The sequence below is a fragment of the Castor canadensis genome, chromosome 2 (assembly GCF_047511655.1).
Source record: "Castor canadensis chromosome 2, mCasCan1.hap1v2, whole genome shotgun sequence".
In the NCBI taxonomy this organism is placed as follows: Eukaryota; Metazoa; Chordata; class Mammalia; order Rodentia; family Castoridae; genus Castor; species Castor canadensis.
Window position 1 is genome coordinate 183,564,014 of NC_133387.1, and position 27,779 is coordinate 183,591,792.

Sequence of the window (27,779 nt, forward strand, 5' to 3'; positions counted from 1 at the left end):
CACCTGGCTCTGGGTCCAAGGGGAGGGAACAGAGGCTCCTGGGTCTGTGCTTTGGGGGATCTCCAGGCTGCCCCCACTGGCCACCATGCTCAAGCTGAGGATAGACCTCCTGGGGTCTTCCCCAAATTGGAAACTCTATTCCCATAAAGTGGAATGCCTGTGGCTTTGGGAAGGACTCCCAGCTGTTATCAGAAGACTAGACTTTGGATTTACAAGCATCATGGGCTGGGTGGATAATTCAGGTATCAGACATTCCCATCATAGCATAGAGGGTCTGAATTAGCTGGCTCAGATGAGGATGCCTGGGGACAGCCACTTTGCTGGGCAGTGGGGAGAGAGTAGAGAAGAGCTGGAACACACAGGCCAGTGGGTATGAGGCTGTGGGAGGGCTCAGGGCTCTGATCTCTCTGCAGGTGAAGACTCCATCAGCACTTTGGGCCTGATCCTTGGTGTGGGGCTGTCACTGCTGCTTGTGTCCATCCTTGGTTATAGCCTGGCCAAGTGGTACCAGCGTGGGTACTGCTGGGAGGGTGAGTGAACCCTGGGTCCTGGTGCCCCAGCTCTGCCTGGCCCTCCCCTCCTGAAGCGGTTGGCACGGCTGGGTGGGGCTGCAAGCCCTTCAGTATGGTGGGATGCAAAATGATTTCCTGTGGTGGTGGCAGTGGTTGAAGACTTGAGTGGGTGGCTGAGCAGTTGAAGTGGTTCAGGTGGGGCAGTAAGGCCTTCATTGAAGGAATGGGGACTACTCCCGCCCCAGAAAGCAGCCAGCTTCCACTTCCCTCTTAACTCACAGGAGTCCATCTTAGGGGCCTGTGTGGGCACTCAAGGCCAAGGGCAATGGGCTGGACAGGCCACGATCCAAGTGATGCCGGTCTGGCTCCTCCTACATCCCCACCTCTCTCTGAGGATCTTGGGCCTTCTTCTAAGCTTGCTGGTGTCCTGACTTCCCTGAGAGTCTCCTGAATCTAATTTTGATGTTCTCGACTTTGAGCTATATCTGTATTTTTCACAGGACCCTGGGAAATGCTGGGAGGTAGGGAAGAATTCCCAGATATGCACTTGATTTTAGCAGATACCCAGAATGTTTGTGAGTACTTACTGTGTGCCAATGTGCCTACACATTGATTTTCTTTAAAATGATTTTCTTTAAAATTCCACCAAAGAAATAAGTGTTATAGCCTATATTTCTTTTTGCTTTTTGAGACAGGGTCTCACTCTGGTGGTGCAGGTTAGCCTCAAACTCCTGATCCTCCTTGCTACAACCTCCCAAGTGATGGGATTATAGGTGTGCACCACCATGTCTGGCTATAGCCTCCATTTTTGAAGTAGGTGGGGACATGAGGCTAAAGTCACAGAGTTGGAAAGTAGTGGAGTCTGGATACAAGCTAGGTCTGGTTCTTTGGCACTCTAGAGTAGCCTGCCTCCCTTCCAGAGTGATAGGGGACCCTAATGGGAAGGCCCTGAAGGAGCCTGGGAACCCCCATAACATCCTGAGATCATCTTGGTCACTCACTTCTCTCAGGGGTGAGGGAGCACCTTCCCAGAAGGGTAATAGCAGCTTTCCCTGGAGGAACTAACTCTCTATTTGGATTGTCTTCCCAGGGCCTAGTTTTGTCTTCAATTTGTACCAAATCCGGTGAGTAGATCCAGGAACAATCTGGGTTGGGTAGGAAATGGGGGTTAAATCTGATGATGAAAGAATCAAAGACAGAGCCAGAACTTACTGCTTCCCTTCCCTGCCTCTTCTCCATGCCCCCAAGAAAACTAGAGAGAATCCATGAGTAAGAACTTGAACATGAACAGGACCATGCATGACCCTGATCTTAGCATTCACTCTCAGGCAGAGAAGATCCATCCATCCATCCATCCACCCATCCATCCACCCATCCACTCATCCATCCATCCATCCACCCATCTATCCACCCATCCATCCATCCATCCATCCACCCACCCATCCACTCGTCCATCTATCTGTCCATCCATCCATCTACCCATCCATCCACCCATCCACTCATCCATCCATCCATCCACCCTTCCATCCACCCATCCATCCATTCACTCATCATTTCTTCAGTAAGATTCTACTATAGACAGTATTCTATAGCATTCTAAGAATACAAAGATAGCTAGGCAAAGTCTTTGTCATTTAGCATTTCATTGTCTATGCTAGTGACAGGCCTATTACAAATAAAGTAATCTCAGGCACAGTATGTTGTCAAAAGAGAGGAGTAAGTAAAGAAAGTCAAGAAGTCAGAAAGTCCTCTTGAGCAAGTCATCTCATCTACTCCCTGCCACAGGGCAGACCTGCTCATCCTCTGGCCCTGAGAAATAGAGTGAGTTCTGTTCTGGAAGATAAGTCAGTAAGTGAGTGACCTGGAGATTGCCCTCACTGCCAGGAATGGCTTCCTATAGTTTATTCTAGAGGGATGAGGCTAAGGGATGGCTGGGCTATTGGACGATCTTCCTTAGGAACCTGAAGGACTTGGAGGTGGGGCCACCCTTCACCATCAGTGGCCATATCAGCAGTCCAGATGGCGGCTACATGAAATTCTCCAATGGGCTAGTCTGATGGGGGAGCATCAAGCTTTTGGACCCTGGGAGAGGTGAGTGGGAAGTCTGGAGGGGTTCCTGAGCAAGTCTGATATCCAAGTAAGGTCCTAAGAGGGTTCCAGGCACCCAAATCAAGTGCTGAGGACCACTCAGCACCCAAAGAGATCATTCGGACCCTTTCCTCTTGCTTGAGAGAAGCCTGACCAGATGACGTGGTGCAGAGGACCCCTTCCTCAGTCCCTTCTCTTTTCTGCAGGAAAAGGCTTCTGGGTCCACACCTCCTGAACTCTCCTGGGCTGTCCTCCCTCCTGGAGCCCTCAAGGTCTGAGCTTGCCCCTGAGTGTGGAGAATGAGGGGTGTTCCCCTGAGAGTCTACCAGTCAGCCATGTGAGAGTCCTGGGGAGAGTCAGGCCTCTGGGAATAGACCTGGCCAGACTCAGCAGCTTTCTCACAGGATCCAGAGAGGCAGCTACTCCCCAGGAAGAAGGACTCCAGGATTCCAGGAGTCCCCAGGCCTGCAGGAGTTGTAGGCATCCTGCAGAGCCAAGCCCACCCAGCCCAGCCCAGTGTGGGCAGGGACCTCAGGCTCCATTGGCCAGCTCTACATGAAGCATCTCCAGTCACTCCACCTTGTAGAGTTGACACCAGGGGCTAGAAAGCCAGTCATATCTTCACTAGGAAAGCTTACGTGAAGTCAAGGTGATTCCAGACACGGTTTTAATCTTCCCGTCAGAGGCCACCTTCCCTGAACACTGAGCTTGGACCTTTACCCTGCCCTGACTGCTTCTGAGTTTGGTACTGGCATTTTCCATCATGACTCCCATGGACTCATTCTCTCTACTCTGACAGGCCTTGGTGCTCCCAATTTTGATGGACGGTTCTGAGAACAGTCTAGAAGCATGTCTCTGTTGTCCAGGCTTCTGTGGTAGCATGGGCACTATCTGCCATTTGCTCCACCTTTCCTGTGCAAAGCCTGCCTGGTGAGGTGGAAAGGAGACCAGAAATGGTGGAGTGGGGAGAGGAACCCAGGCAAAGCTGAGCAGAGCAGATAAAGACAAGGGAAATCAAGAGTCTGCTGTAGTTGGTAGGCAGAACAATTTGCCTCATGAGTCATTGCTTCTTCCGCCTATGACTACTGGACTGGAGGTAGATTTGGCACTGGGAAGTTGACTTAGTGGGTGCGGAGTGCATTGTGGTTCCATCCAGAGAGGCTGAGTTCCTGGGGTAACTGGATGAGGGGGCCTGCACTGCCACAACCTGCAGTTGGAGCCCCTGCCCCAACCCCAACCCCAGCCCCAGCCCCAGCCCCAGCCCCAGTCCCAGCCCCAGCCTTGCAGTCCAAGGCCAAGGGATGCAGGGATGGAGGAGGAGGGCTGCACCATGATTTGTCTTACTAGCCTCCCTTTTCTGGAGCCCTGTTTCTTTCTTGCTTTGGGCTGTAGAGATTATAGAGAAATGAAGGAGAGAGGCCTGGCCAGCTCCTCCCTCTTGTTTCCTTCCAGGGTCTGGGGGTCTTTCTCCCAGTACAGCTGGACTTGAACTTGATAAACCAAATCTCTGGGTTTGGAGGTCTTAAATGGGTCTTCTTTCTCTCAGTAGGTGGCCTGGTGGCCAGGGGAGTAGGAACCAACCATTCATGGTGTCATATCCCTTGCCTTCTTCCACTGCCTCTGGGAAAGATGGAGACAGGGGAGATGGATTGACTCTGGTTTTTATTCTTCAGCTCTGAGGGTTGGGCCCCCTCTTTTAACCCATGAAGTGTGCAGCCCCAATACACTCTCAGATACGCCCTGCTCCACATGGGTCCTGGGTTCCGTGGTGCCTGGGTCCCCAAGAGTCCCTGGAGGTACTCAAGACTTAGCAGCCTTGTGGAAACTTGACAGGTAGTCCTGGCCCAGGTCTGGTGACTTCAGGTGAGGACACAGGGACAGCTGCCAGGGCTGGGAGAGAGGAGGGTATTTCCCATCCTTAGAAGGGGAACTGAGAATGGACCGCTTCCTCTTTTAGGGCCCTCTGACGCTCTCCCTCTCCCTTCTGGCTCCTCTTCGTTTCCCTTACTTCCGCAAGCCTGAGGTGTAGCACGGCTTTCCTCACCCTGGGTCCTGGGTCCCACCCTGGGACTCTCCATGTTTCTGTTGAGGGCTCTAAAGGGTAGATTCCAGTGTATTTGAAAATGATTAAGGTGCAGAGGTCTAGAAATTCAGGTACCCATCTGCTGGGCTAGACACTGGCTGGGCATCCAGGTTCTTGGCCATGGCAGGGCCTCCCCAGCACCTCCCTTCTTCGTGTCACTGGTGCTGCAAGGCAGGAGGCAGTCACAAGAGCCTGCAGCTTCCTAGGCTGCCTGTTCTGCTTCCTCTGCCACCCTGTTTCTCTCTGGTGCCCTCTCCAGGGCTGTGCTCCAGCCTGGAATGCTTTCTGCCCCGCCCCCACCCTCCTAGCCACATCCAGGCTCCAAGGTGGCTGGGGCTCGAGTCCCATTTTTCCTGCAACTTCCCTCAGTAGTCAGGACTCTGGGCTACCCATTTTGATCTCAGTTGTAGAGGGCCACGTGTCCTGTCCCAGCCAGGCTGAGCCCTGTTAGACAAGGTTAGGTCCTACACGTCTCTAGTAACCCCTCGAACTAAAGCACACAGGAAGCGCTCAATAAATGCCAGCTGAGTAAAAGACACAGCCAATGTGGCTGTGGAGGGTGGCCCTGTCCTCAAGAGGATGTTCGGCGACCTGAGGAAGAGAGGCTGCATGCCCAGCTCAGTCCACGGAGCACAGAGCACTTTCATGCATGTTGTTGGGTTTGAGCTTTGTGGCCACCCTGTCATGCAAGGATTATTATTGGCTCACTTTACATATGGGGAGATCGAGAGGTGGCATGCTTTGCTCAGGGTCCCACAGCTGCCCACTGGCTGTACTGGAGCCTCAAGATACAGCCATACCTCCAGGGCTTAGTTTAATATTGTAGAAGAGGATCTGGTTCTGTCCTGCCATGCTGTGTGGCCCTGGGCTAGTCACTGTACCTCTCTGGGCATTTATTCCAGCACCAGGAAACCTAAAGATTGGATTATTTCTCTAAGGTTCCTCCTGACTCTTATCTGTTAAAAAAAACAACGACTTATCTCTGCATTCTTACCATTTATCACATGCCCTGGCTCATTGTAGATGTCCAATAAACAGTTATAAAATGCAAGCACAAAGTGTAGTCCTAAATCTTTGATTTAGGAGATGGGAATTGGAAGGTAACCCCAGGGGTCTAGGATTCTAACTACTACTCAGCCTTTCCTGGACCCTACAGACATCTGGCCAGGATCCAAGCCTGGACCATTTCCAACCAAGCCACCCTTTACATGGAAGGCTAACACTAATGTTTGCTAGGCACACACTGGTGCAGGGCAGGGGCTCCATGTGCAAAGCCTTTCAGCTTCACTGCCTCACAGGTGAGAAAACAAGCTCAGAGTGCAGTGAAATGATTTGCTTAAGGCCAGACAAGAATTTACTTTCTTTATAATCCTCTGGCACCCACTTCTAGGCTCTGTCCAAGTTGCAGCTACCCTAAGATCCTTGGCCCCCAAAGAGCCAGCTCCTTTCTCCAGTTGGTCTTTAACCTTTTTTTGAGATCTCTTGGCATGGAGAGCAGGGCTCTCAGGAGCCCAGGCCTCCCCAGGCTCTATCCTCAGCTCTGAGCTTCTCACTCACCTACTCCTCATTCTTCCTTTTACTTTGTATTTCCTCCTTTGACCTCCAAATCATCACACACTGCCCAGTCTTCATGCCAGCTCAACTTTCACTTCTCCAGGGAGCCTTCTAGTTCTCTTCTGATTTTAATTACAAATACTTTCTGGCTTCCGTTACTCAATTATTATTTTCATCTATCTATCCATCCATCCATCTATCCATCCCTGCACTCATTCACTTATTCACCTTCTACACTGTGCCAGGAACTGCGCTGGGGCCGTGAAGAACCCAGTCTCTCTGGGGACTAGCCTTCTTTTTCCTATTTGATGAGTGTTCTGCCAGCAGAGTCAGGTGTTGCGCCTCTTCTGAGTTCTCTGTGATGCCTTGTTTGCTTCAGGCTATAGGCAGGAACTTCTCAGGAGCTTAGGTGGCAGGGTACTCAGGGCATCTTGGATATTTATGCCTACTCCCATCCTGGTGCTCTGAAAACCAACACTTCCGATCTCCCCTCCCAATCCTCCACCACATCCGACCCTGTGTTCACCATCAGATGTTTCTGAAGACAGGGCGCACATCGATAGTGAGGTTTTTTACCTAAGGGATGGTGTAAGGGTGATCAAAACCATGATTAGGGTTCTCCCTCAAGTCCTCATGGCCCTGTCTCATGCCAGAGGCAGTGGAGGGGGCAGGTGACAGGAGCTTGGAGCCCAGAATCTATGATGTCCCTTTCTACGCTTCAGGGGTCTGAGAAACTCAAGGTGGAGCAGATGGGAGTATTGTTATTATATTTTTAAAAACTGCTTAGTGATCAAAAACCATCTAGAAGTGGTGATATTTGATCAGATCTGGTACAAAACAGGAAGCCAGTGGTGGGGCGAATTTTCACACTTGGGGACCAGAAGTGAAAATGTTCTGCCTGCCCAGAGGAGCAGCAGACCAACAAAACAACAGGTGGGGCTGCACTGGAGGCCAAGGCCAAGACTGCAGGGTCATGGGGCTGTTTCCCCTCCCCAAAACCTTGGATGAGACATCTCATATTCAAGCAGAGAGCCACTGGGAGAAAGATGGGTGGAAAATGAAAGAAGCCTCATCTTTTATTGTAGTCCCAGTTCTTCCCTTTGTAGATGGGGGACTCATGTTCGCTAGGTCTCAGGTGCCTTGTTTGTATGAGGCTGCCATTGACCTTGAGGACTTCCAGCTATGAGGCTAAATCAGAGTGTGGGAAACTTCAGTTCCACTGTGCTGTGGTGGGGAGAGGAGGAGAGATGAGTGGAGACATCTGTGTGTGTGTGGTGCAGAGTTGAGCCAAGCAGGAGAAGGATCATGTCTGTCTGGCTGCCTGTTGTATTCCCAGGGGTCTCACCCATGGCAGGGGCAATAAATGCCCACAGAGTGCTCAGTTGCATGCTGGATGTTTTGCTGGTCCTTTGCCTCGTCCCCTGGCCACACCCCCTTGCCTTAGGCTTCCTGTTTTGTCTGTAATGCTGAGTCTCTATAATACCCAGGAGTGGTGGAGCAAAGATAGCAGGGAAGGGAGCAATCATAGTATCACATGATTAAACTAAGAAGGTGGAAAGGCTGAAAACAAAATTTCAAATCATGCATTGTGCAGCCTGCATTCTTTTATGCTCAGTCTAACATCTCCCAAACTTCTGCTTGGCCTGTGACGACTGCCATCGCCACCATTGCCATTGCACAGTGGGTATATAGCTTCTTCAACTGCTTGCACCTGCTTTCAAATGCAGATTCTTTTACATGAATGGAAAAAAGTCTATTCGTTTGTGCATGTATTCACCAAAAATTTATTGAGCACCCATTATCATGGGTTAGGCATTTTGTGGGTGCAGATAAATCCAGGGAAGTTCTTGCACTCAAAGAGTTCATGTGAAATGACGTTTGATGAGATGTCCTTGGCAATATGCAGTATTGCCAAGCCTACTGAAAGCAGTAGGCTTGGAGAGTACCATCTCCATTTGATGGATGAGAAGACTGAGGCCCAGAGCTGACCCAGAAGACTCACATCCAGAAAACAAAGTGCCTAGAACCCAGACATCCGGAGGGACAGTCCAGTGCAGCCATCTTTCCATTCCCTGGGGCTGTTGCTTCTCTCTTCCTTTTTGTCCTTGAGTTATCTCTAGCCCAACAACTTTGTGTGGCAATCCATTCGCCTGGATGCACAGACAGACACATCTCTGTGTGACGTGTGACTGCTCTGCTTTCTTCACCCCATGGCATCAGATGGCACAGTCCTGGTTCTATTACTTGTGCTGTCTCTTTACCCCAGCCTTGAATCGTGGTCTCTGACCTTCTACTCTCTGCCATTGACCTCAATGTCTAAGTCTCCAACCCCCTTTTAGTTGGCATAGCAGAATAAATCACATATTTTACTCCTTTTAACTCAATCCAGCACCTACTAGGTACTGGGCATGGTTCTAGGCAGAGAGCATCAAGAGGAATTAATCACACTAACCTTTCATTCTCACAGAAGTGACAGTCACTAGAATGGTGTACAGTGACAGGTTACATATTAGAAGCAAGTGCAGGGTCTGAGTGGCCCAGAGAGGCATGTCAGAGGAGGACACTTGGGCTTCCTTGAGAAGTGGAAGAAGGGCATTTAGGGACAAGGAGCCCAGAGGCAATGGCACAGTTGGCGTTGTGAGGACGGTAGACAGATGTGAGGGCTGTAGGGGAGGGGCAGTGAGGGCGTGAAAGGGAAGAAATGGGACAAGACAGGACACGGGGCAAGATCTTAAAGCACCTTCTGGTTTAAATTAAGGCTTTCAGTGTTGTCTTACAGACAGTGGGGAAGCACTGGGCAGCAGAATTAAAACTGGGGTTTCATTTTAGACTCCTCAACACAGGCAGCAGGAAGGAAGGTTATTTGGAGGGGAGGGATGCCAAAGGCAAAGAAAATGACCAGGGGGCTGTGGCAAATGGTCCCCGTAATGGATGAGGACTCAAACTGGGTGGGGATGGAGGACCCAGGAGTGGGGGATGGCTGGAGGGATGTTGAAGAGGTGGGGCTGATAGGCACCTGATGGTGAAAGTGAGGCAGGGTTGACAAGATCCCCTTGACCATGTGGATGGAAGTGGCACTAGTCAAGAAAGAAACACTGAGAAAAATCTATGCTAAGAAGGAAAATTGTGGTCACGTTCAAGGAGTGTGGAGGTGATGGATATCTAGGCACTGGAGGAATGAGTCTGAGCTGGAAGTCACCAGCATGTAGGTTCTGGCAGGAAACCTCTTTGGGAGCAATTTCGGGGGAGCAATGGGGACTAAGCTTGGTTCCAGGGTGTTGAGGAGTGGGAAGTGCATAGCCTTTAGGCTGCACAACTGCAGGGGGTGCTGTTCACATCCGACGTGCGGGTTGGGCTTGCCGATCTAGCAGAAGCATTTGGAAGCAGTAAGTGGGGACTACTCTTTCACAGAGCTGATTGTGAAAGGAAAGGAGAAGGCGGTGCTGGCCAGGAAGTTTGCAGAATGCTTGGTTGTTTTCTCCAAGGAGCCCTCCTGGACCACTCCATCTGGGCCAAATGCCCCTCCTGCACATCTGCATCACAGTCCATGGCACAGGGGCCTCTCACGCCCGGCCTGACTCATCCCCTGTCATATCTGGTTCTGAGTGGGTTCCAACTTCCTCTGCCTGGACAGCCTCATCTCCATGCCCACTGCACATCATCTGCTTCCTGTTTTGGCCACTCCAGGTCTGGGGCAGCCAAGGTAGTCCCATGTCCCAGACTAGTTGGCAGAGATGCAGAGAAGGCTAGGGGAGCAGGAGTGGAAGCAGACGAAAAGATCTGGCTCAGCTGGATCAGGGCAGAAGCCATAATAGATTTGAGCGGGATGACAGTGACTTGGATGGTGATGAGTGGCTGGTGTCACCATCTGTCTGGAAGTGATAGGACCTGATGGATTAGAGGTGGGCAGGAAGGATGACTCTGGGCTTTTGGCTTGAACCAGAAGGTGGAGGGATGGTGCTATTTTACTCAGGTGAGGAAGATGGGGAGGAAGAAGCATGTAGAATCAAGAGTGGGGTCAGAGACACTTTTTTGGAGACATAATTCATCTAGACATCCACATGGAGCAGATGAGGAGGCAGCCGAGTCCAGGGCAAAGTCCTGTTGGACACTAGAAGTGATCAGCATCCAGCTGGCATTTAAAGGTATGGACCAGGTGACGCTGTTTATGGGCAGTGGGGAGAGAAAGGTTGTTTTTTAATAGAATAATCAGCAGACAGCAAGTTATTCCCTGAAGACTGACACACTCTCAAACTTCATTGTGCATCAGAATCACCTGCCATGATCACCTGTACCTTGCTTCCTAAGTAGGTCCTTAGGAACAAGCATTTGGACATTCTGGGCCTCAGGGAGAAGCCTGGGAAGACAAGAACCCCAGGTGCTTCTGGTGAGGTGGTAAGTGAGAAACTCTGCCCCATTGAGGATGCAGGGGTCACATTGGGAGTGGAAAACAAGGGACACTGCCAGGGCTGGGATGACCAGGTAGGAGCATCCTGAAGGATGTTGTATTTTCTCCAGAGCCATCATGAGGCCTTAGCCTCCATCAACCCCTCATGCCTGTGCAGGTAGAAGTGTCCAGGTGTGGCACCTTCTACCCAGGCTTTTGCCCACCAGATACCTGTCTGTCCCCTTCCCCTTGCTCATGCCCACTCCAGAGCCTATCAGCTCTGCAGATGGGGTAATTTACCTAAGGGAGCCCTCGGGTGCTATGCCCTCAGTGATGGGCTGTGACTGTCCAAGGAACCCCAAGGCTCCTGGCTGGGTCTGCAAGGCATATGCCAACCAAAGCATGGCTCCAGGTCATTCCACAAGCCAAAACCTGCATTTCTTCTGAGGCAGGAAGTCATCAGTTGAATATTATAATTGCATATTGGTTTCAAGAGGTGGTATTTTCTCCAGGTCTGTCTCCTTATCTCCACACTGATGAGGTCATCCATGAAGGGGGTCTCAGAGGGCACGGAGCTCTGGAATGCTCATTGAGATGCCCAGCCCCGAGTGCCAGACCTGCCTCGCCTACTGCTAAAAGACTTTTGAGTGACACCATTGTTAAGCCAGAGCTCATCTTCCCATTGCTCCACGCCCATGTCTCCCTTCCATGTTTCTCATCACCAGGTTTATGTGTGGTTAGCACCTGACTCCTTTCATGCTAGCCTGTCACTCTGTCTTGTCAACTCTTTAAAATGTCCTTTGAACCTGCCCTTCCCCTCCATTCACACTACCCTGCTCAATAGTCACTTGATTGGACTACTGTATAAACATCTATAATGGATGGAGTGTTGGTGTCCCCCACGCAGCTCATCTACTGAAGCCCTAGCCCCCAGTGTAATGGCCTTGGGGGGTGAGGTCTTTGGGAGGCAATTCAGTTTAGATGAGGTCATGAGGGTGGGGTCCCACGATGGAATTAATGTCCTCTCAAGAAGAGAGACAATCTCTCTCTCTCTCCACCACTGACAACACAACTTGAAGGCAGGAAGAGGACCCTAACCTGGGACTGAATCTGCTGACATCTTGATCCTGGACTCCCCAGCCTCTAGAACTGTAAGAAACAAATGGCTGTTGTTAAAGTTCCCAGACCCAAGCAGCATCCTAGCCTGTTTCTCTGCTCCCTGCCTCATCCTTCATATGGAATATTGGTCTCTTTCCTGGCACTTACTATTGGTGGTGACATCTCTTAGTGTGTTTGATTGTTTGGTTGTTTACTTTTATTTCCAAATGGCCTGCTCTGTGAAGCTGAGGCTCTTTTGTACAAAGGATGGAACAACAGGTCTATCACATAGTAGCTGTTTGCTGAGGAAATGAAATGCTGACTACAATAAAAGCTTCCAGCCAGGTCCCCCTGCCTCCTGCCTTCTGCTTTGGCTAGAGTCATCTTCTAAAGACACTAATTTCATCTTGTCCAACTCATCAGACTGTCAGCTGAGTCCCATTGCCCTTTTTGTGGGTTTATGGGGAATTATATGAAGTTAAGATCAATCTGATAGTGAGGAAAGGTGCTGGGGGTCATTAATAACAATGCAATGAGTTTTAAATTGTGGGTTTTCTTCAAAAGAAACCCTCAAACCCATGAGTACTACAGGAAATGAGTGAGTCAAGCTTCCCAGTACCTAGTATCCTCTAGGTTGGGGTCTGGTAATATCAAGCCCCAACTCACTGCCTGGATGTGTTTCTTGCAGTTATGCTCTGCTGTCTCAGGTGGGCACAGCCTACAGTTCTTTTTCTCTCCTGTCCACAGGTGGGGCTCAGACAAGTTTCACACAGTACAGTGTTGGCTCTGGGGTGGAGCCCACTCCCACTCTCTTTAAGTGGGAGTGTGTGTGTTCTGTGAGGTATTTTGTGAGGATAAGGCAGTCCCTTGACAAGAGCTGTTTACAAATTTGGGAAAATACAGTTCAACAGAATTTCCTCTTCTGTCAGTGTGGGTCCATTTCCCCTCTCTCCTTACTAAGAGGAAGTTCCGTTAACTCACAGAATCACACATTCCTCAGCCTGGAAAAGCCCTCACAGGAGGTTGCTCAGCTGAACAACTGGGGCCTTCTGTGGGGGAGTTTAACTCAAATTCCAGAGATGTGTGGAAGTGCCTCATCAGTCCAGCTGCCTGGAAGAACTCTCTTGACTTCTCCCACAGCTCTGCCTGGGTTGGGCACTCAGAGAGCAGCATGGAGGCTGAGGAAGCAGCACAGACTTGTCCTCATTCCACACAAGGGTACAGGTCACTGTCCACCAGGGACTCACATCTTCTGCCTCTGTTCTGTCCTGCAGGCTACTCTTTGCCTTGCCTCTTCTAACCAGACTGGCTCCAGTTTCTTCTAAGAGGATAGCTAATTCCTCTTAATCTCTGAACCTTTTTATCCATGGTCAGGTTTCATTGCACCTGCCTCAGAGACCTTTCCCATGGGGAAGAAACTATCTCCAACACCCTATATCCAGGAGAAAGTGACCAACTCCAATTCCAATTCTCTAGTTTCCAACAAAGAGGCCTCCAGGATGGAAGTACAAGCAAGTCCAAAATGGCGCCACATTGGTCAATTCTGAGTGCAGTGGATAGCATGGGCAACTTTCTAGAACTGTTTACCTCTCGGTGTACAAGGGAAGAGGCATGTTAGGAATGATGCATGGCAAACGAGAAGAGGAGTCCCAGACACCTCCTCAGGGATACAGGCTGGGACAAAAATTGCACACCAGAGGCCCAGGCCCCAGGCCTTGGGTTTGCTCCACCCACTGGGCTGAGCTCAGAGAAAGATTCAAGCCCACGTGTGGCTTTTCGTGGAAGCTGTTTTAGAAGAGAATGCAGATGGCTTCCGCCCTTATGAGAAGCACCCGTGACACACCTCCCTGGCAGGGCAGGGTAGGGCAGGGCAAGCAGGTGCAGACTCCAGCGAGGTCTGGTTTTCCTGGAAGGGAGCGCCTTACACAGTCTCAGTTCCAAGCTGTCAGAATTCACATCCAAAGCACTGAGGTGTACTTTCTACTGTTTCCTTTTCAGTCTTCTGAAAGAATCTCTGTATGCTCCTTATCTCTGTCATTGTCACCTGCTTCCAAGAAAAACTGTCTATTTCTCTTCACATTCTCAACAGCCAATGACGGCTTCTTTCACAGTGAACAACAGATGCCTGGCACAGCATTAAACTCTTTTTTATCCTCGATCTCATTTAAATGTCACGCCCTCCCTGCAAGGAGTTTTAGCCCCACGTTATCCGTGGGTAATCAGAAACTTAGAGAAGGAGGGTGAGTAATTTTCCCAAGGTCACAGATGGTCCATGCTAGCACAGATCCTGACACTGGGTCTTTCTGATTTGAGATTGAGTCCTCGGTCCTGTTTCCTTAAAGCAACACCACACACTATTCGTTGTCATTCCCAATTAGCACCAGCCACAGTGTCACAAGAAGTCCAATTGTTTTCACACGATTTCAGACAATTTATTGGAATGAAGAACATAAATCACTCATTCACAGAGATGCCTTCAAAGCCTCCCTGGGTCCATTTTCTCTGGGGAGCCTCATGTCACTAGGAATTAGGCAAATTGTACAGTCTCTTCTAGCTTTATAGACTAAGAAATTTAGATTCAAAGAGGAAAAGTGACTTACCTAAGGTCACACAGCTAGAAACAGTGCAGTAGAACCAGGACTCCCAAGACTCCAGAGAGACCCAGGAGGCTTTGCCTGTACTATGCTGCCTCTTCAATAAATAACTGAACAAAATAAATAAATAAACCCTCCCCCAAGCCTGCTTCCAGACAGAGTTCAGTTATCAACAGGCACCTATGAGCTTCCCGGCAGAGTGGCAGGGATCTTGGCCAGGTTCCCTGGGCTGGAAGGTCTGTGTTCAGAATGCTAGAGAAAATCAGGGTCAAGGGATGGCTCAGGAGGGCATCACCTCTCCTAACATCCTTGTCTGGGGACTGAAAATTGTCATTTTGAAGACAGATCCCAAATGAACCTTATGGAAGCATGGCCCTCATCTGTGCCCCTGGGTCCCAGTGACCGGTCACTCTTCTGGCATGGTGCCACAGACTCCTGCTACATCTATCAGCCCTTGGTACAAGGAGAAAGCTGGCTCTGGGTGGATGGGTTCTGAAGCCCACTTCCTCCCTGGTCAGAGTCTGGCAGGGTCTGAAGTATCACCTGTAGGCCAGCTTGGCTAACCTCCAGCATGGGACACCCCTAAAAGTTAAGTGCTTATTTCACAGAAGGGGAAATGAAGCCCTCTGAGAAGTAGCTGGCCCACAATCACACAGCTGCACACTGGGAGAGCAGGACGCCAGCCCAGGGTCCTGTCCTCTAGGTCTGTAGCTGGACACTAGTAACTAACACTGATACACGTCCCGGCCCTGTCTCCCCGGTGCCCACCCAAGCTGGTGCCCAAGCCCAGAGGCTGCCTGAAAGGCTGAACTTCAATGGATACAGCTGAAATTCTCTGGTGCTCTCAGCAAGATGGTGGGGGGGGGGCAGAGGTGAACAGAGAGTGGCTTGGCCTCTGCAGATGTCCCAGGGGGTCGTTACTCTACTTGTTGGAAAGAGGGGGATGTCTGCAGATGGACACCAGAAACACACCAAAAGGAACAGGTTCTGAGCCAGAAGCTCTGCCTGGCAAGCTCAGCCCCTTTGTCCCCCTGTGGCTCCATAGTGGAGTGTTGACTGGCTGAATGGCTATCCAGGGCAGATTTAGCTTTAAGGTCATCCAGTGACCAGCATGTGGCCCGAGAGCTGCCAGTGACATTGTCTCCATGTCACCATCCCGGAGCTCAAACTTGGTCTCTGTGTCCTCCTGTCCCGCTAGAAATGACCTTGCGGTGAGGTCCTGAGCGCCACCTTTGCACTCCATCCATCCATCCAGGGACCTGATGCTGAGCTGACTTTGGCTTCACTGACTCCAGAATGCCCTGTGGGCCAGAGTAGACTGTTGAATCCATCACAGTACAAGAAAGGGCCTGAGGAGGGACTGCAGCACAGGCCATAGTCACCCTCTCACTCAGTACACATCCAGTGAGATGGCCTCTTCCTGCCATGACGGGCCCACCTCAGGCTGGCCTCAGTGGCTTGCAGAAAAGCGTGCAGCCAGGCCTTGTGTTTCCCTTATGCCTCCTGGGCCCCTCCTGGTCCAGGCAAGGGAGCGGGCTCAGCTAGCATCCAAGCCACCCTTAGTTTGAGTCACTCCTTCAAGTGTAAGCTGGAGATCAGTGGCAGGGCCACCAGGTCTGAGTCGAAGCTGCTCAGGAGGCCATCCGGGGTTGCCATACAGCCCAGAGTGGCAAGATCATGGGTGAAACTCAAGTCACATATTCTCAGGTCCTCACAGTTGGTCAAGGCCAAGAGTGGCCATTCCTTAGTCAGCTGGTTCCACTGTTCTGTTGGGACCCCTGAAGGAGCCACAGTCATTCCTGGGGAATCCTGTTTCAAATAACCCTTGGCTACAGCTGGTGGAAGCCAACTTGCCTCAGACTCCAGGCATGTCCTGAATTTGGGGCCAAGGCCATCTGCCAAGGGAGTCTCTTCCTCCAGGCAGCCTGCCATGGTTGCAGGCTCTCCTGTGCCTCTGGTCTGTTTCAGGTAGCCCTGAAATGGCACTGTGGCTGAGTCTTCTTCCTCTGGCACCTCAGGCCCCAGGAGACTGATGTGGTCCAAGGTAGAACCAGGCTGTGCATCCCTGGGCTGCCGCTCAGAGTTCTGAGCGAGGCCAATGCCACTGTCATCCTGCCTGTGGCTGGCACTCCCCGCCTGCAGCTTCCAGCTGGGCCTGGGGCCTGGGTGCAGGCGGGGCTCCTGCAGACAGATCCCACTGTCCGTGCTGCCACCACTGCTGTCATTGCATCCGTCCTGCAGCCCTGGGGGCTCCTCCTTACCCAGAATCCCACGGGCCTGTGAATGGGAGCCAGGGAGGAGGAACTGGGGCTCTTCACCCTGCAGGGATGGCTTGGCACTGTCAAAGCCACTGTCTGTGCTACCATGCAGGTCCGAGTTCCTCAACTCTGATGACACCTTCAGGAAGGGCTCCTCATCCAGTGGGTGGATGGTGTCCTGCAACTCAGGACCAGGAAGCTGGCTGACGAGGACAAAGGGGCTGGGCTGCTTGAAGACCTGGGGAGGAGAGGGCAGAGTGAGAGAGGCAGGGTCACCTGCATGAGCCTCCCCAGTGTGATGTGGGGGGAGGGGCCCCGAGTCCAGCAGAGCCTGGGCTGCAGCCCTGGGCTTCTCTGGGTTGCTCTCTCCTGATGAGGCTCTCAGCTTGTTTATTTTTTGGCAGTACCGGGGTTTGAACTCAGGGCCTCATGCTTGCTAGGCAGGTGCCCTACCACTTGAGCCATTCTGCCAGCCTAGATGCTCTCGGCTTGACCCTGGCAGTTACATAAGAAACCAGTGTTCCCGGAGCCAGGTGGGGTGACAAGCAATGCTGGGAGCTCTCAGGTGGTTCTCTCATAGGGTGTTTCAAACTTAAGAGCAGGCTGGATCCTTCTAGAAATGTGTTTCAAACTTTTTAAAAACAATGACTCCAAATACACATAATAATCTGGGTATGTAACTCACTTATAAGTAACTAAAACCAGTTTCATGAAATAATACTGACTACCTGCCTGCCGTGATATATTCATTCTAATCCATCTATTCTATCCCATCCTACCCGTTGTGTTTTTTTAAATTTTGGATGTGAGACACCAAGTTAATTTCTCCACTCCCTGCTTTGTGACCAGCACAAAGAGGGTGGCTGCAGTGTGAGGCAGGGGGACGAAGACAGAACTAGTCCCCAAGGACCTGCTCTGTATTAACTGCTCTGGGTTCCAGGGGAGTCACTTAACCCCTCTCCCTTTTACTCCTCCACCCCAGCCATAACGGTCCTGTCCAAAACACACAAATTGCAGTGTTGTCTCAGGGCCTTTGCACGTACAAATTGCAGTGTTGTCTCAGGGCCTTTGCACGTACAAATGCCTCTGCTTGCCATGCTCTTCTCTCCTCACTCTGGAGGGCTGTGTCCCCCTCGTTATTCAGGTCTCCGCTAAGGTTTCGCCTCCTCTTCAGAGAGACCTCCTGCCCACCCTTGCAAAGGGTGCACCAGCTTCTCTCTTCGTGTTAACTTTGTTTGCTTCTTCCTAGTACTTAGTTCCGGGATTTGCTTTGTTTTCTTCCCGCTCCCCACACCTTGCAATACATACACTCATTCCAACTCCACTATCAAAAGAAAGTAAACTCTGGTGGGCAGTAAATGTCTCATCTTGTTCGCCACTCTGTCCCCGAGCATGGTAGGTACTCAGGAGGTTTGTTGACTGATTTACTGAACCACTGTTGCATACCTGCCCTCATTTCTTTGGTACTCCACAACTCACATGCAGCAGTTCTTGGTTGAGTGCTGATTATTTTTCCATGGCTTGGTGATTAAGGGCATATACTCTAGTGCTAGGTTCATGGGTTCAAGTCCAGCTCTGCCTCTTACCAGCTTTGTCACTTAGGTAAAATTACTTATTTTCTGTGTGCTTTAGTTTCCTATCTGTAAACTGGAATTGATGGTGACTCAGGTCTCCTTGTGTCGTGGTTAACATGCAAAGCACTTAGAACCACATGTGGAACACAAAAGGCACTCAATAAATACATGCAGAGTTGAAACTGAACCCTCCAATAATTCTGTCAGGAAAGTATCGTTACCACTATTTCTTAGAGGAGAAACCTGAAGTGCAGAGAAGTTAAATGACTTGCCCAAAGTCGCACAGCAGCCACAAGCACACCCAGATATTACATCCTCAGCTGTCCTATCAGCTAGTCAATCAAACTAACTTCAGTGGCTGGCTGAAAGATCAGAACCAACCAGCAAATGAGTGAGAACATACAACAGAATGTGAACTCGCTCTGTGCATCCTCAGCTACGCCTAAAGCCAGTGATGACTGTGATCAGTGGATGAAGGGAGTTGGGCTCTAAATTCTCCCAAGGAGAAAACCTCTCAGGGAGCTGTGACCCACAGATTCAGGAGGAGCAAAACTCCAGCAGTTGCTGGGTGCCTCTCTGGGCGTTTTGCATCTGTGTCTACCCACTGCACTGCATTAAAGCCACTGGTTTGCACACTGACTGTAATCAGGGCCCACAAGAGCCAGCTCCACCCTGACACCATTCTGCTCCAGTAAGTCAGTAACTGGCTCAGTGGCCGCTCCACTCATTCACGAGGCCTCTCCTGACCCTGACACCAGGGCCACCCTCCCCCACCCCTGCTTTCTAGCTATTGTGCTTGACCCTCCAAAACACATTTGTCTCTAAGTTACCCTCATCTGGGCTCCAACTCTACATATGGCACAAGTTCAAAGTGCTATGAAAAGGCCAATGGAGAACCCAATCTCCCAAGGGCAAAGAGAAAGAATGATGAACAGACACTTCAGCTAGACACAAGGAGGAATTGTCACACCCCTGGGGGTGGCCTGCCCCATCTCTTCCTCACTCTTGTCTACGCCTGGAGCTGACTGGCAACACAGTTCTTTCATGCCGGGGAGAAGGCTCTCCTTAGGCTAGACTGTCTCATCATCCCCCCCCACCTCCCTAGCACCACCACACACACTTCCTGCAGTTCTTACTCAAAATAATTTCAGAGAGCCTTTGTCTCTCTCCTGTCTTTCCAGGAGACCTGGGAATTCCTCTGGAGGTCTCCTTCCCCTTGTGTGCATTCCTGGGTCCTTGCCTCTCTGGCTGAGCTGAGCTGGGTCCTTCACAACTGAGCCTGTGGTAGTCATACAGCAATGCCAGCTCTGGAGGACATGGCTGGTGACTGGTATGCAGCCTGAATCCAGGCCAGGGATGGGCAGAGACTTGCAAATTGGGCTCTGGAAGCTGGCTTGCCATGTGCGCCTCTTCCTGGAAGGGTAGGAGTCCTGGCCTCCTCCACGAACCCCTCCTGTCCAACACCACCCCTCCTCTCTGTTCCCTCCCTCTTGGACAGCTCCAACCCTTCTTTCTTCTCTTGAGGTGTACTCACCTTCATGACCTCTAAGGCCTCCATTCCTGACTTCCTTACTGTGTGACCAATCGCTCTGTGCCTTAGTTCCTCACTTGTAAAACAAGGTATCGATGCACAGGGGCTGGTCAATGACTAACCATCACTAGGTGACAACATAGCTTGTGGTCTTTGGGGTTTGTGATTACTTAGCTCACGTGTGTTCTATCTTGGCTACTAGGTACAGAGGCAACAATTCTCAGGCTTGGGCTTTGAGCTGGATGAGGGAGTCCTGATAACGTCAGTGCTGGCAATGGAGGTGAACTAAGGGAAAGACTGCCAGGTAGGCAGGAGCTCTGAGGTGCCTGGATAGGATGGGCAGAGACTCACCAGGACAGTAGGCACCTTCCCCCGGCGCCGTACATAGAGCTGGAGGGCCAGGCAGCAGACCAGGGCTCCACAGAGCAGCAGGACGAAGGTGAAGAAGAGGCTCAGGTTGGTCACGGTGAAATCTGTAGGCCCAGAGAGGTGCGTTTGTAGCCTGGCACCATTGGCACACAGAGGGACGTTCTCCAGAGATCCCCTGGCCACTCTTAGGAACCTCTCAGAGTGGCCCTGGACTACTGCCACAGGCAACTTCAAGACCATAGCTTGAAAGGTGTCCTGATTCTTGCCAATCCCTGCCCCCCAGCCCTGCCCTGAAGGGTCCCCTCGTTACACACACGATGCTGCTCCCAGCTCTCTGAGCATGCAGCAAACAAATCACCACAGAGGATGACACAGCAGGCACAAGAGGCTTGAATGCAGCGAGGTGTGGGTTCAATCCCAGGTTTACCACTTATTAGCTGTGGGACTTTAACTTCTCTGAGCCTCAAACTGTTCATCTGTAAAATGGAAAAAGCAGCCAGGTGCTGGTGGTGCACACCAGTAATCCTAGAACAGGAGAGGCTGGGATCCAGAGGATGGCTGTTTAAGGCCAGCCCTGGCAAATAATTTGTGAGACCCCCATCTCAACCAATAGTTGGGCATAGTGGTGCATGTCTGTCATTCCAAGCTAGACTGAGAAGATCTAGGTTGTAGGCCAGTCCAGGGGAAATAAAAGAGTTTATGAGACCCCATATCAGCAGATAAAAACTGGGCATGGTGGTATATGCCTATCATCCCAGCTATTGTAGGAAGCATAAAACAGGAGGATCACCATCCAGGCTGGCCTGAGCAAAAAGTGAGACCTTATCTCTGGAATAACCAGAGCAAAAAGGGCTGGAGGTGTGGCTCAAGTGATGGAGTGCCTGCTTCGCATGCACAAAACCTTGAGTTCAAACCCCAGTAAAACCAAAAACAAAAAGCAAAAGAGGCGGGGTGGGTGAGGGGGGGGAGTGACTGCTTCTACTTTAGAAGACGGAAGTCCGCAGCTCTTAATCATATTCCAAATACTTTGTGCCACATGATCCTGGTGACAGTTTAGGATCTTGAGGTTCAGAGGAGCTAAGTCACTTCCCAAGGTCACACACCTCATCAGTGGTAAAGCTGATATCAGAACTATTTCTTGTATCAATAAGTGAAGGTACAGACCCTCTTAAGGCACCTGACACACACTTACGGAGCCTTCCTCTGCCATGGGACTTATGTGATAAAGAATTCTAAGTGTCTTTCATGCACTGAAATTATTGCAGCTCTGTAAGGAAACACTCGTCCTTGCTGGACCCTCCAACCCTGGGCAGGGCACTCTCAGACCACTCACTGATGTCATGATGTGCGCACTTGACATTGCTGCTTTGGGTTGCTAGTGAGGACACTGGGTGTCCCCAGACTGCAAGACCCATGAGGGTTGCACACTCAATACCCTCTTCCTCCACTGCCTGGTGGGGGTGTGCTGATCTCAGCAGCTCTTCTGAGGAGCTAGCTCAGTTCTGCTTCTTCAGCGGGGAGGGGGAGCAGGAAGAATCCCCCTTTCCCTGGGAGCAGCCAGGACTGGAACAAAGAGGAACTTACACAGCTGACTGAGGGGACCTGGAGAAGTCCCTGTGAAGCCCAGCTGTGCTCAGGTGGAAGGGGCCCCCAGGATCAAGGGACTTGGTTCTGCTGCCACCCTAGGAAATTGCTTACTGAGCCCCATTCCTCATCTCTAAAATGGGTACCCAGCACCTCTGGCATGGGTTGCGTGAGGATGGACAGCTATGTGGCACAGTGCTTGACACTGGCAGTCCTGAGAGATGCTTTCTGGATTGTGCTAGCCCTTCCACCCAGATGGCAGCCCAGGCCCACTCACACTGCTTGGTGAGGACGATGCACTCCTCCTGTGACCAGACCCCTTTGTTAAGTCGGGAGAGGACAGATGGCTTCACCTTGACACAAAACTTTCCCATCTCCCCTGAGGCTGGGAGGCTGAAATTTTCTTGATTTACCTTCTTACTTATGGACTGAAATGAAAACAAAAACAGCAATAAACAATCCTTCTATGCATAGCACACAGAATCTGAGATCTGGAGGGGCCTTTTTGTTTTGGGGGATTTTTTTTGGTGGGCTGGGGATGAACCCAGGGCCTTGTGCATGCTGGGCGAGTGCCCTTTCTACCAAAGTCACATCCCCCAGTCCTGGAGGAGCCTTTAGAGAAAACTGTGGCCAACTCCTTCACTCTTCTTTTCCTAAGATAACAAACCCTGTGGTTATCAATGCAGCCTTAACTGGTTTAGCAGAGAAAAGGGAGTTGTTCTCACAGAAGCTGAAAATCTTTACAGAAAGGGCTGGAACCAACCGAGGGGAAAAGGAGAAGGTAGTTTACAGATTCCAAACTGCAGCAGGGGCTCGAGTGTGAGTCACACAGCCTTATTTATTTCCTCATCTATAATATGAATAAAATCCCCTGATCCTTCAGAGGTGAGAAAGAGTAGCTTTCACATTCTTCGTGTGCTGCCAACACCTGGTAGTCTGTGTCTTCCCCACTGTCTCACAGGGGCACAGGTTTAAGGTTATTTTGGTGCCTTCTTCCACCCCCTGCCCCAGGACCTCTCTCTCTTGTGTGCACAAAGGTGGCTCAGCCCAGGGGACAGGGAGCCCCATACCGTGTAGTTTCCTGGCACCTTGCGGATGGCAATCTCATACTCGCGGTATAATTCAAAGATGCTTTCATACGTGTCACCTGCGGGGGCCATCCGGGGCCGAGGGGGCTGGATTGTCCCGAAGATGAAACCATTGTGTGTCTCCAGCTTCACACTACCAACCGTCAGAGTCACTGAGTGGGGGAGGGGCAAGGCCATGAGGCTGAGGGCTGGGGAGATCATGGGGAGCCCACCCACCATCCAACTCCAGGGTCAAGCTTTTCCTACCTCAAAACCCAGGCCATAGGTTTCTCAACCCCGCCTGACAGTAAAGACTTCTTGGGGAGTGTGTTAAAAGTATAGATGCCCTGGGCCCAGTTAGGACTTGGGGAATTTGAATTTCTCAGGCTGGGCCCTGGGAGTGTATACATAAAACATTCCCTAGAAATGTTTCTATGGCCAGCTGAGTCCTGGCATGTGAGCGAGACCATTGGCTCTAACTCTGAATCAGCAGAGCAAGCTCACCTTGAACACAGCCCACGCTCAGCCCTAATTTGTGGACTGGAAGAATCCTGCTGAGTTGGGGGATGATCCTTTTCTGTTACCTCTCCAGGGGGAGGCCCACCTTTTTGTCAGCAGCACCTGCCCCCTTCAAAGGGATAGCCCTGGTCCAAGTAAGTGCACCCCTGGAGAGGGGAAGGTCCCAAAGTTGGCTTGTAGGCCTGAGTACTTACGGGTTTGCTTCCTCTCCCCAAGTCCTACAAGTTCACAGGCCTGGCAACTCGTGACTCAGCTGCCCTGACCCACCCAGGACCTCTCTTCTGTAGGGCAAACAAGTCCAGTTCCCTTTTAATCTCAGACAACTTTGACTATTTTCATCTAACCTTCTCCAAAATCCTGACCCAGTCCAGTTTGGGCAACATGTTCCTGGTTGCCTGCTGGCTATGAGCTAGGGAACAGAGAGGAAAGCCCTAGGCTAGAGCTTCTGGCTGGAAGGGACTCCAAAAAGCCACGTCCTAGGTCCAGGAGAGGAAATCACCTTCATCCACGGTGAAGCGGGTGTTGCTAATGGTCCAATTGGAGTGCTGGCTGCCATCCACTGCTCGAACTTTGGCCCGGTAACCATTGCTGTGGTACAAGTCCAGGGTGACCATGGTGAGATCACAGGATAGCACCAGGGCACTACAGTTGGGGAGGATGTTCCAGTGCTCGATTCCATACCTGGAAAAGACCAGGGGAGGCACTAGGGGAGGAGCTTGTGTGGGAGGCCGAGGCAGAGAGCTCCCAGTTACTGGGAGAACCTAGAGCACCTCTCAGGGTATCTAATTGTGTGCAAGGGGTCATAATCGGTTCCAGGATCCTATATTTCTCTGTGGGCTGGAAGACTCCTCGATGGGAATTTGAGTAGCTCAAGTCCCATACCTCTGGAAAGACCTCTCCTACTGCAGCCTCCTTCCTCCCTTCCCCGAGCTGCCTGTGCAGTCAGGAGGGTTCCCTGTTCTTCCACATATTGTGACTGTTTTTCCAGTAAGATGGAAAAGGGCAAAGGTCCCAGAGCACCAGCACACATGAGACTCAACCAGTACTTGTCAACTGGGTCCCCTCTGGTCTCCCCTCAAGGCAGAGATCTTCTCACAAAAGGAGAGTCCACAGAGATGGGAGTACCCACTCCCTTCCCTCCCTCTCTGGATCCTCCCCTTTCCTTACCTCTGGAGCATCACTTCATAGTAGGTACTTTGGGACTGATTTGGAATGGGTGTCCAGTGGAGGATGTGGTGGAAAAATTGTGCTTCAAACCACACGGAAGGAGGGCTGGGCAGTTCAGCCCCTGGGAAGAAGAGTGTTTATATCAGAACTACTCGTGTCCTCCCCAGAGATGAGCAGGGTGCGAAGGGGGCAAGGGCTATAAATCATTTACTGGGTTCTTCACAATGAACTAAGCACTGTGCCAAGTGCTTTACATACGCTCCATTTAGTGACCACAGCAGCCCTGCACAGTAGGGCATTTATCACCCGGATTTACCCTGACCATACTGAAAAAGAAAAGGAAGCTCAGAGAAATTGTGGTCAAGGACGATGGAGCTGGTAAGGGTCTAGGGATTGGGGACTTGCATCCAGATGTGTCTGATTCCAGAATTAGTGTTGTGTCCTTATATCACTGTCCTTTGCTGTTAGGGACCTGACACAACAGAGGTGGCCAAGAAGAGCAAGTTGCATCCTGAGGAAAAGGAAGGGGCCCAAGGCTAAGGCATGTCCTTGTCCTTGCTCCAACACCATCTCACCCTGACCCACCCCATATTTGGTCCCATCCCAGTCCCAGTCCCAGCCCCAGCTGCAGCCCAAGGCCATCTCTCTTGGGCTCCCCAAACTGAAGGCTTGCCCCAATCTTAGATTTCAGAAAGACTTTCCCTAGAGCCAGAGGCCCACCGGAGGCTGGGTGAGAACAGATAATGATCAGGCTAGCCCTGGTTCTAGATTTCCTGAGGATGTCGCACAAAGAGCCACCACCTGGGCTCTAACAAATGCAAACTATGTCCACCCTCCCATCCCCTCGGCCTGACACATGCCGTTCCGCATGGAAACATCCACTAGCTTGCCAGTGTAGCACTGGGCAGATCATTGAAACTCACAGAACCCATTCCCTCTTCTGTAACGATGCAATACACTCCTACTTTAAGTGTCCCCACCACCACCACCACCACAGCCCCTACCGGGAATTGAACTCAGGGCCACTTGAGCCACACTCCCAGACCCCCTTCCTCCTTCTTGAAACTTTAAGGTGTCTCCATCTGACAGCAACTCTGATCCCACGTCTTCTGTTCTCTAGCTTCTCATCAACTCTCAAGTCATACTTCTTTTTTTAGTGACTTTGTCAATCTTACTTAGAAAGTACATCTGTCCCTGGCTCTTGACGTCTTTCATATACTGTCTTTTGAGCCTCAAGCCTGCCTTTCGATTGCAAAACATTAGATGGAAAGTGAAAAAATGCAGCCAGTCTTTGCGGTGTTTCGGCTGCACATCCCTGTCCCAGCTTTCTGTCACATGAGTGACTGAGAGTTTTGCTTTGTATTTTGACATGACGTAGATTTGGTTTTGGTCCTTGTTCTCCCTGTCTCTCCTCCTGTTCCCCCCCAAACTCTTGGTCCTTTTATTCTAAGGATTCTCAGCTGCTGGGAACTTAAAGCCTGCAAGGGGTAGGGGAAAAAGGAGGAGGGGGCAGGTGGCAATGGGAGTTTGTTGGGGACTATTGACTGAGATGATAAGAAGGGGGTAATTAGAGACCGCGGGGGAAAGGGCAGGGATGGAGGTGAGATGGGAGGGCTAAGGGAGAGAGTAAGAAGGGATCAGAATCAATCCCAGAGGCCCAAGCAGTCCCATTACCGAACCAGAGCGGCAGAAAACGGGACTATTTTTATGGTTTCTCTAGCCACCCCCTCCCTCAATCTCAGCCTGTTCCACTTCCACAACAGGTGCGCCTGAGACGCAATCTTGCCAGCGCGAAGGAGCCCGGGCAGGGGACAAGGGGGGGCCATGGGTACCTCTCTCCTGAGAGAGCCAGCCAAACCGGGCTCTCCGTGGGATGCAGAATGAAGGAGAGGTGCGGCCGCTCGGGTCGGGGTCGGGACTGCCACCCACACAGCCCCGCGGGGCGCCGCGGAGAGAGCAGGGCCGGGTCCCGGAGCCTTACCGTGCGCGCCCAAGCCCAGGCGCAGGCCGAGGAGCGTCGCCAGAAGCACAAGCAGGAGCTGCAGCATCCTGGGCGCCCCGCATGGTCCGGAGCGGAGCCGGCCCGAGCGCCTCCAGCCGCAACTCTGCGGGGCTTGAGACTGACACCTCCAGCCCCGCTGCCAGCTCGTCCCCGCCCCCGGGACTGACGTCGAGGGGCGGAGCCTCCGACGCCCCGCCCCCTGCCTCAGATGCCTGTGCGAGCATCAGCAAGCGCTGCTGAGCTGGAAACCCACGACTGTCACCCGGCGGAAGCGCGGCTGCGGTCAACTCTGCCACTGGTCTCCCCGCTTGGCTTCCAGCGCCATCGGGCCAAAGTGATGTGGACACCCTTGCCTGGTGTGTGTGCGTGTGTGTGTGTGGCGAGGGACACAGATGGTACGCAGCCAGCAGGCTCGGGAACATAGATATGCGACGACACGTGTGTGAATCCCGGTGTTGCTCAAGGACCTTAAGAGCTGGTGACAGTAATTTCATAATGTACTTCACAGTACATCCTCAGTCACCAACACTTCTGGGTCACTTGGCTTAGCTCAGACTTCCCTCCAGATGCACTAAAGATGCAAACTTTGACCACCTCGCTTTTTACTATTCTTCCTTTTTTGGGAGTGGGGGTGGGGGGCTGTACTGCTGTTTGAACTCAGGGCCTCACGCTTGCTAGGCAGGTGCTCTACCACCTGAACCACTCGGCCAGCTCGACCTCGCTTTTTATTAGAGGGTGACACCTGCTCCTGTGTGAGTGCGTGCGTGGGCACACACAGATGCATACGTGTGCTTGCATTCGCATGTAATTGACAGAGACGAGTCTGGATTTGGGTTCAGTTGTGGTGTTGAGTATGCACCTGTGGGTTTACCTTCTGGGTGTGTATATGCGCTGCAGAGGGCACAGGGACCAAGGAAAGGGGACTGGGTATTTCCAGGCCAGGACTGGGTCACCAGGCTTACCCTGATCCTGGGATGTTTCTTTGCCAGTACCAGTGCCACAATGAAGACCTTATCCCCTGTAGCTTTTAAGAAAGGGATCCTAACTTGGAGATGTGTGACATGCACACTGTGCATGGTGTGGGAGTTAGTGAGGTACTATGTCCACAGCTTGTGGAGATGGGAGCCTTGTTTAAATGCTGTGGAAGTGGGGTAGAAGTCTCTCTGCCCAGAGGCCTGGACTGAGAGTGTGCCAAGTAGTTTGGAAGTAGGATTTAGGTCCCATCGTATGCCTGGGTGTGTGCATTGAGACTAAAAAGACCTCACTTTTGGTGACAGTCAGTGAAGGCCAGGTTGGTCCAACTACATGAATAGTGGAAAGTGGTATCTGCCAGCGACCAGGACACATGATCAGGGCTGTCCCTCAGGGGACAGCCTTGTTACTAAACCCTCC

The 27,779-nt window shown here is 51.5% G+C and overlaps 2 protein-coding genes across 2 annotated transcripts; one reads left to right on the plus strand and one right to left on the minus strand.

The window, feature by feature from the left end:
• The first annotated feature begins 220 nt into the window (after positions 1-220).
• Smim35 (small integral membrane protein 35) lies at positions 221-3,801 on the plus strand. Its single transcript, XM_074059592.1, has 5 exons — positions 221-242; positions 414-530; positions 1,603-1,636; positions 2,470-2,603; positions 2,807-3,801. The coding sequence occupies exons 1-4, from the start codon at positions 221-223 to the stop codon at positions 2,567-2,569; spliced, it is 273 nt and encodes a 90-aa protein (XP_073915693.1). The 3' UTR covers positions 2,570-2,603; positions 2,807-3,801.
• A 5,575-nt stretch (positions 3,802-9,376) lies between these two features.
• Il10ra (interleukin 10 receptor subunit alpha) lies at positions 9,377-26,525 on the minus strand. Its single transcript, XM_020176466.2, has 7 exons — positions 26,367-26,525; positions 24,386-24,506; positions 23,718-23,899; positions 22,703-22,872; positions 21,910-22,060; positions 20,031-20,152; positions 9,377-16,812 (listed from the first exon to the last, which is right to left on the minus strand). The coding sequence occupies exons 1-7, from the start codon at positions 26,431-26,433 to the stop codon at positions 15,886-15,888; spliced, it is 1,740 nt and encodes a 579-aa protein (XP_020032055.2). The 5' UTR covers positions 26,434-26,525; the 3' UTR covers positions 9,377-15,885.
• Positions 26,526-27,779: the final 1,254 nt, after the last annotated feature.

What these genes read in the sequence shown, in the direction of transcription:
- Smim35 (XM_074059592.1), top strand. Translation starts at nt 221, where the DNA reads ATGGGCTGGGTGGATAATTCAG. An exon ending in GGGCTGGGTGGATAATTCAG is followed by an intron (nt 243 to 413) that starts GTATCAGACATT and finishes ATCTCTCTGCAG; the next exon opens with GTGAAGACTCCATCAGCACT. An exon ending in TTCAATTTGTACCAAATCCG is followed by an intron (nt 1,637 to 2,469) that starts GTGAGTAGATCC and finishes GATCTTCCTTAG; the next exon opens with GAACCTGAAGGACTTGGAGG.
- Il10ra (XM_020176466.2), bottom strand. Translation starts at nt 26,433, where the DNA reads ATGCTGCAGCTCCTGCTTGTGCTTCTGGCGACGCTCCTCGGCCTGCGC. An exon ending in TATGAAGTGATGCTCCAGAG is followed by an intron (nt 23,900 to 24,385) that starts GTAAGGAAAGGG and finishes GGTCTTTTCCAG; the next exon opens with GTATGGAATCGAGCACTGGA. An exon ending in GGAAGGTGCCTACTGTCCTG is followed by an intron (nt 16,813 to 20,030) that starts GTGAGTCTCTGC and finishes TCTCCTCCCCAG; the next exon opens with GTCTTCAAGCAGCCCAGCCC.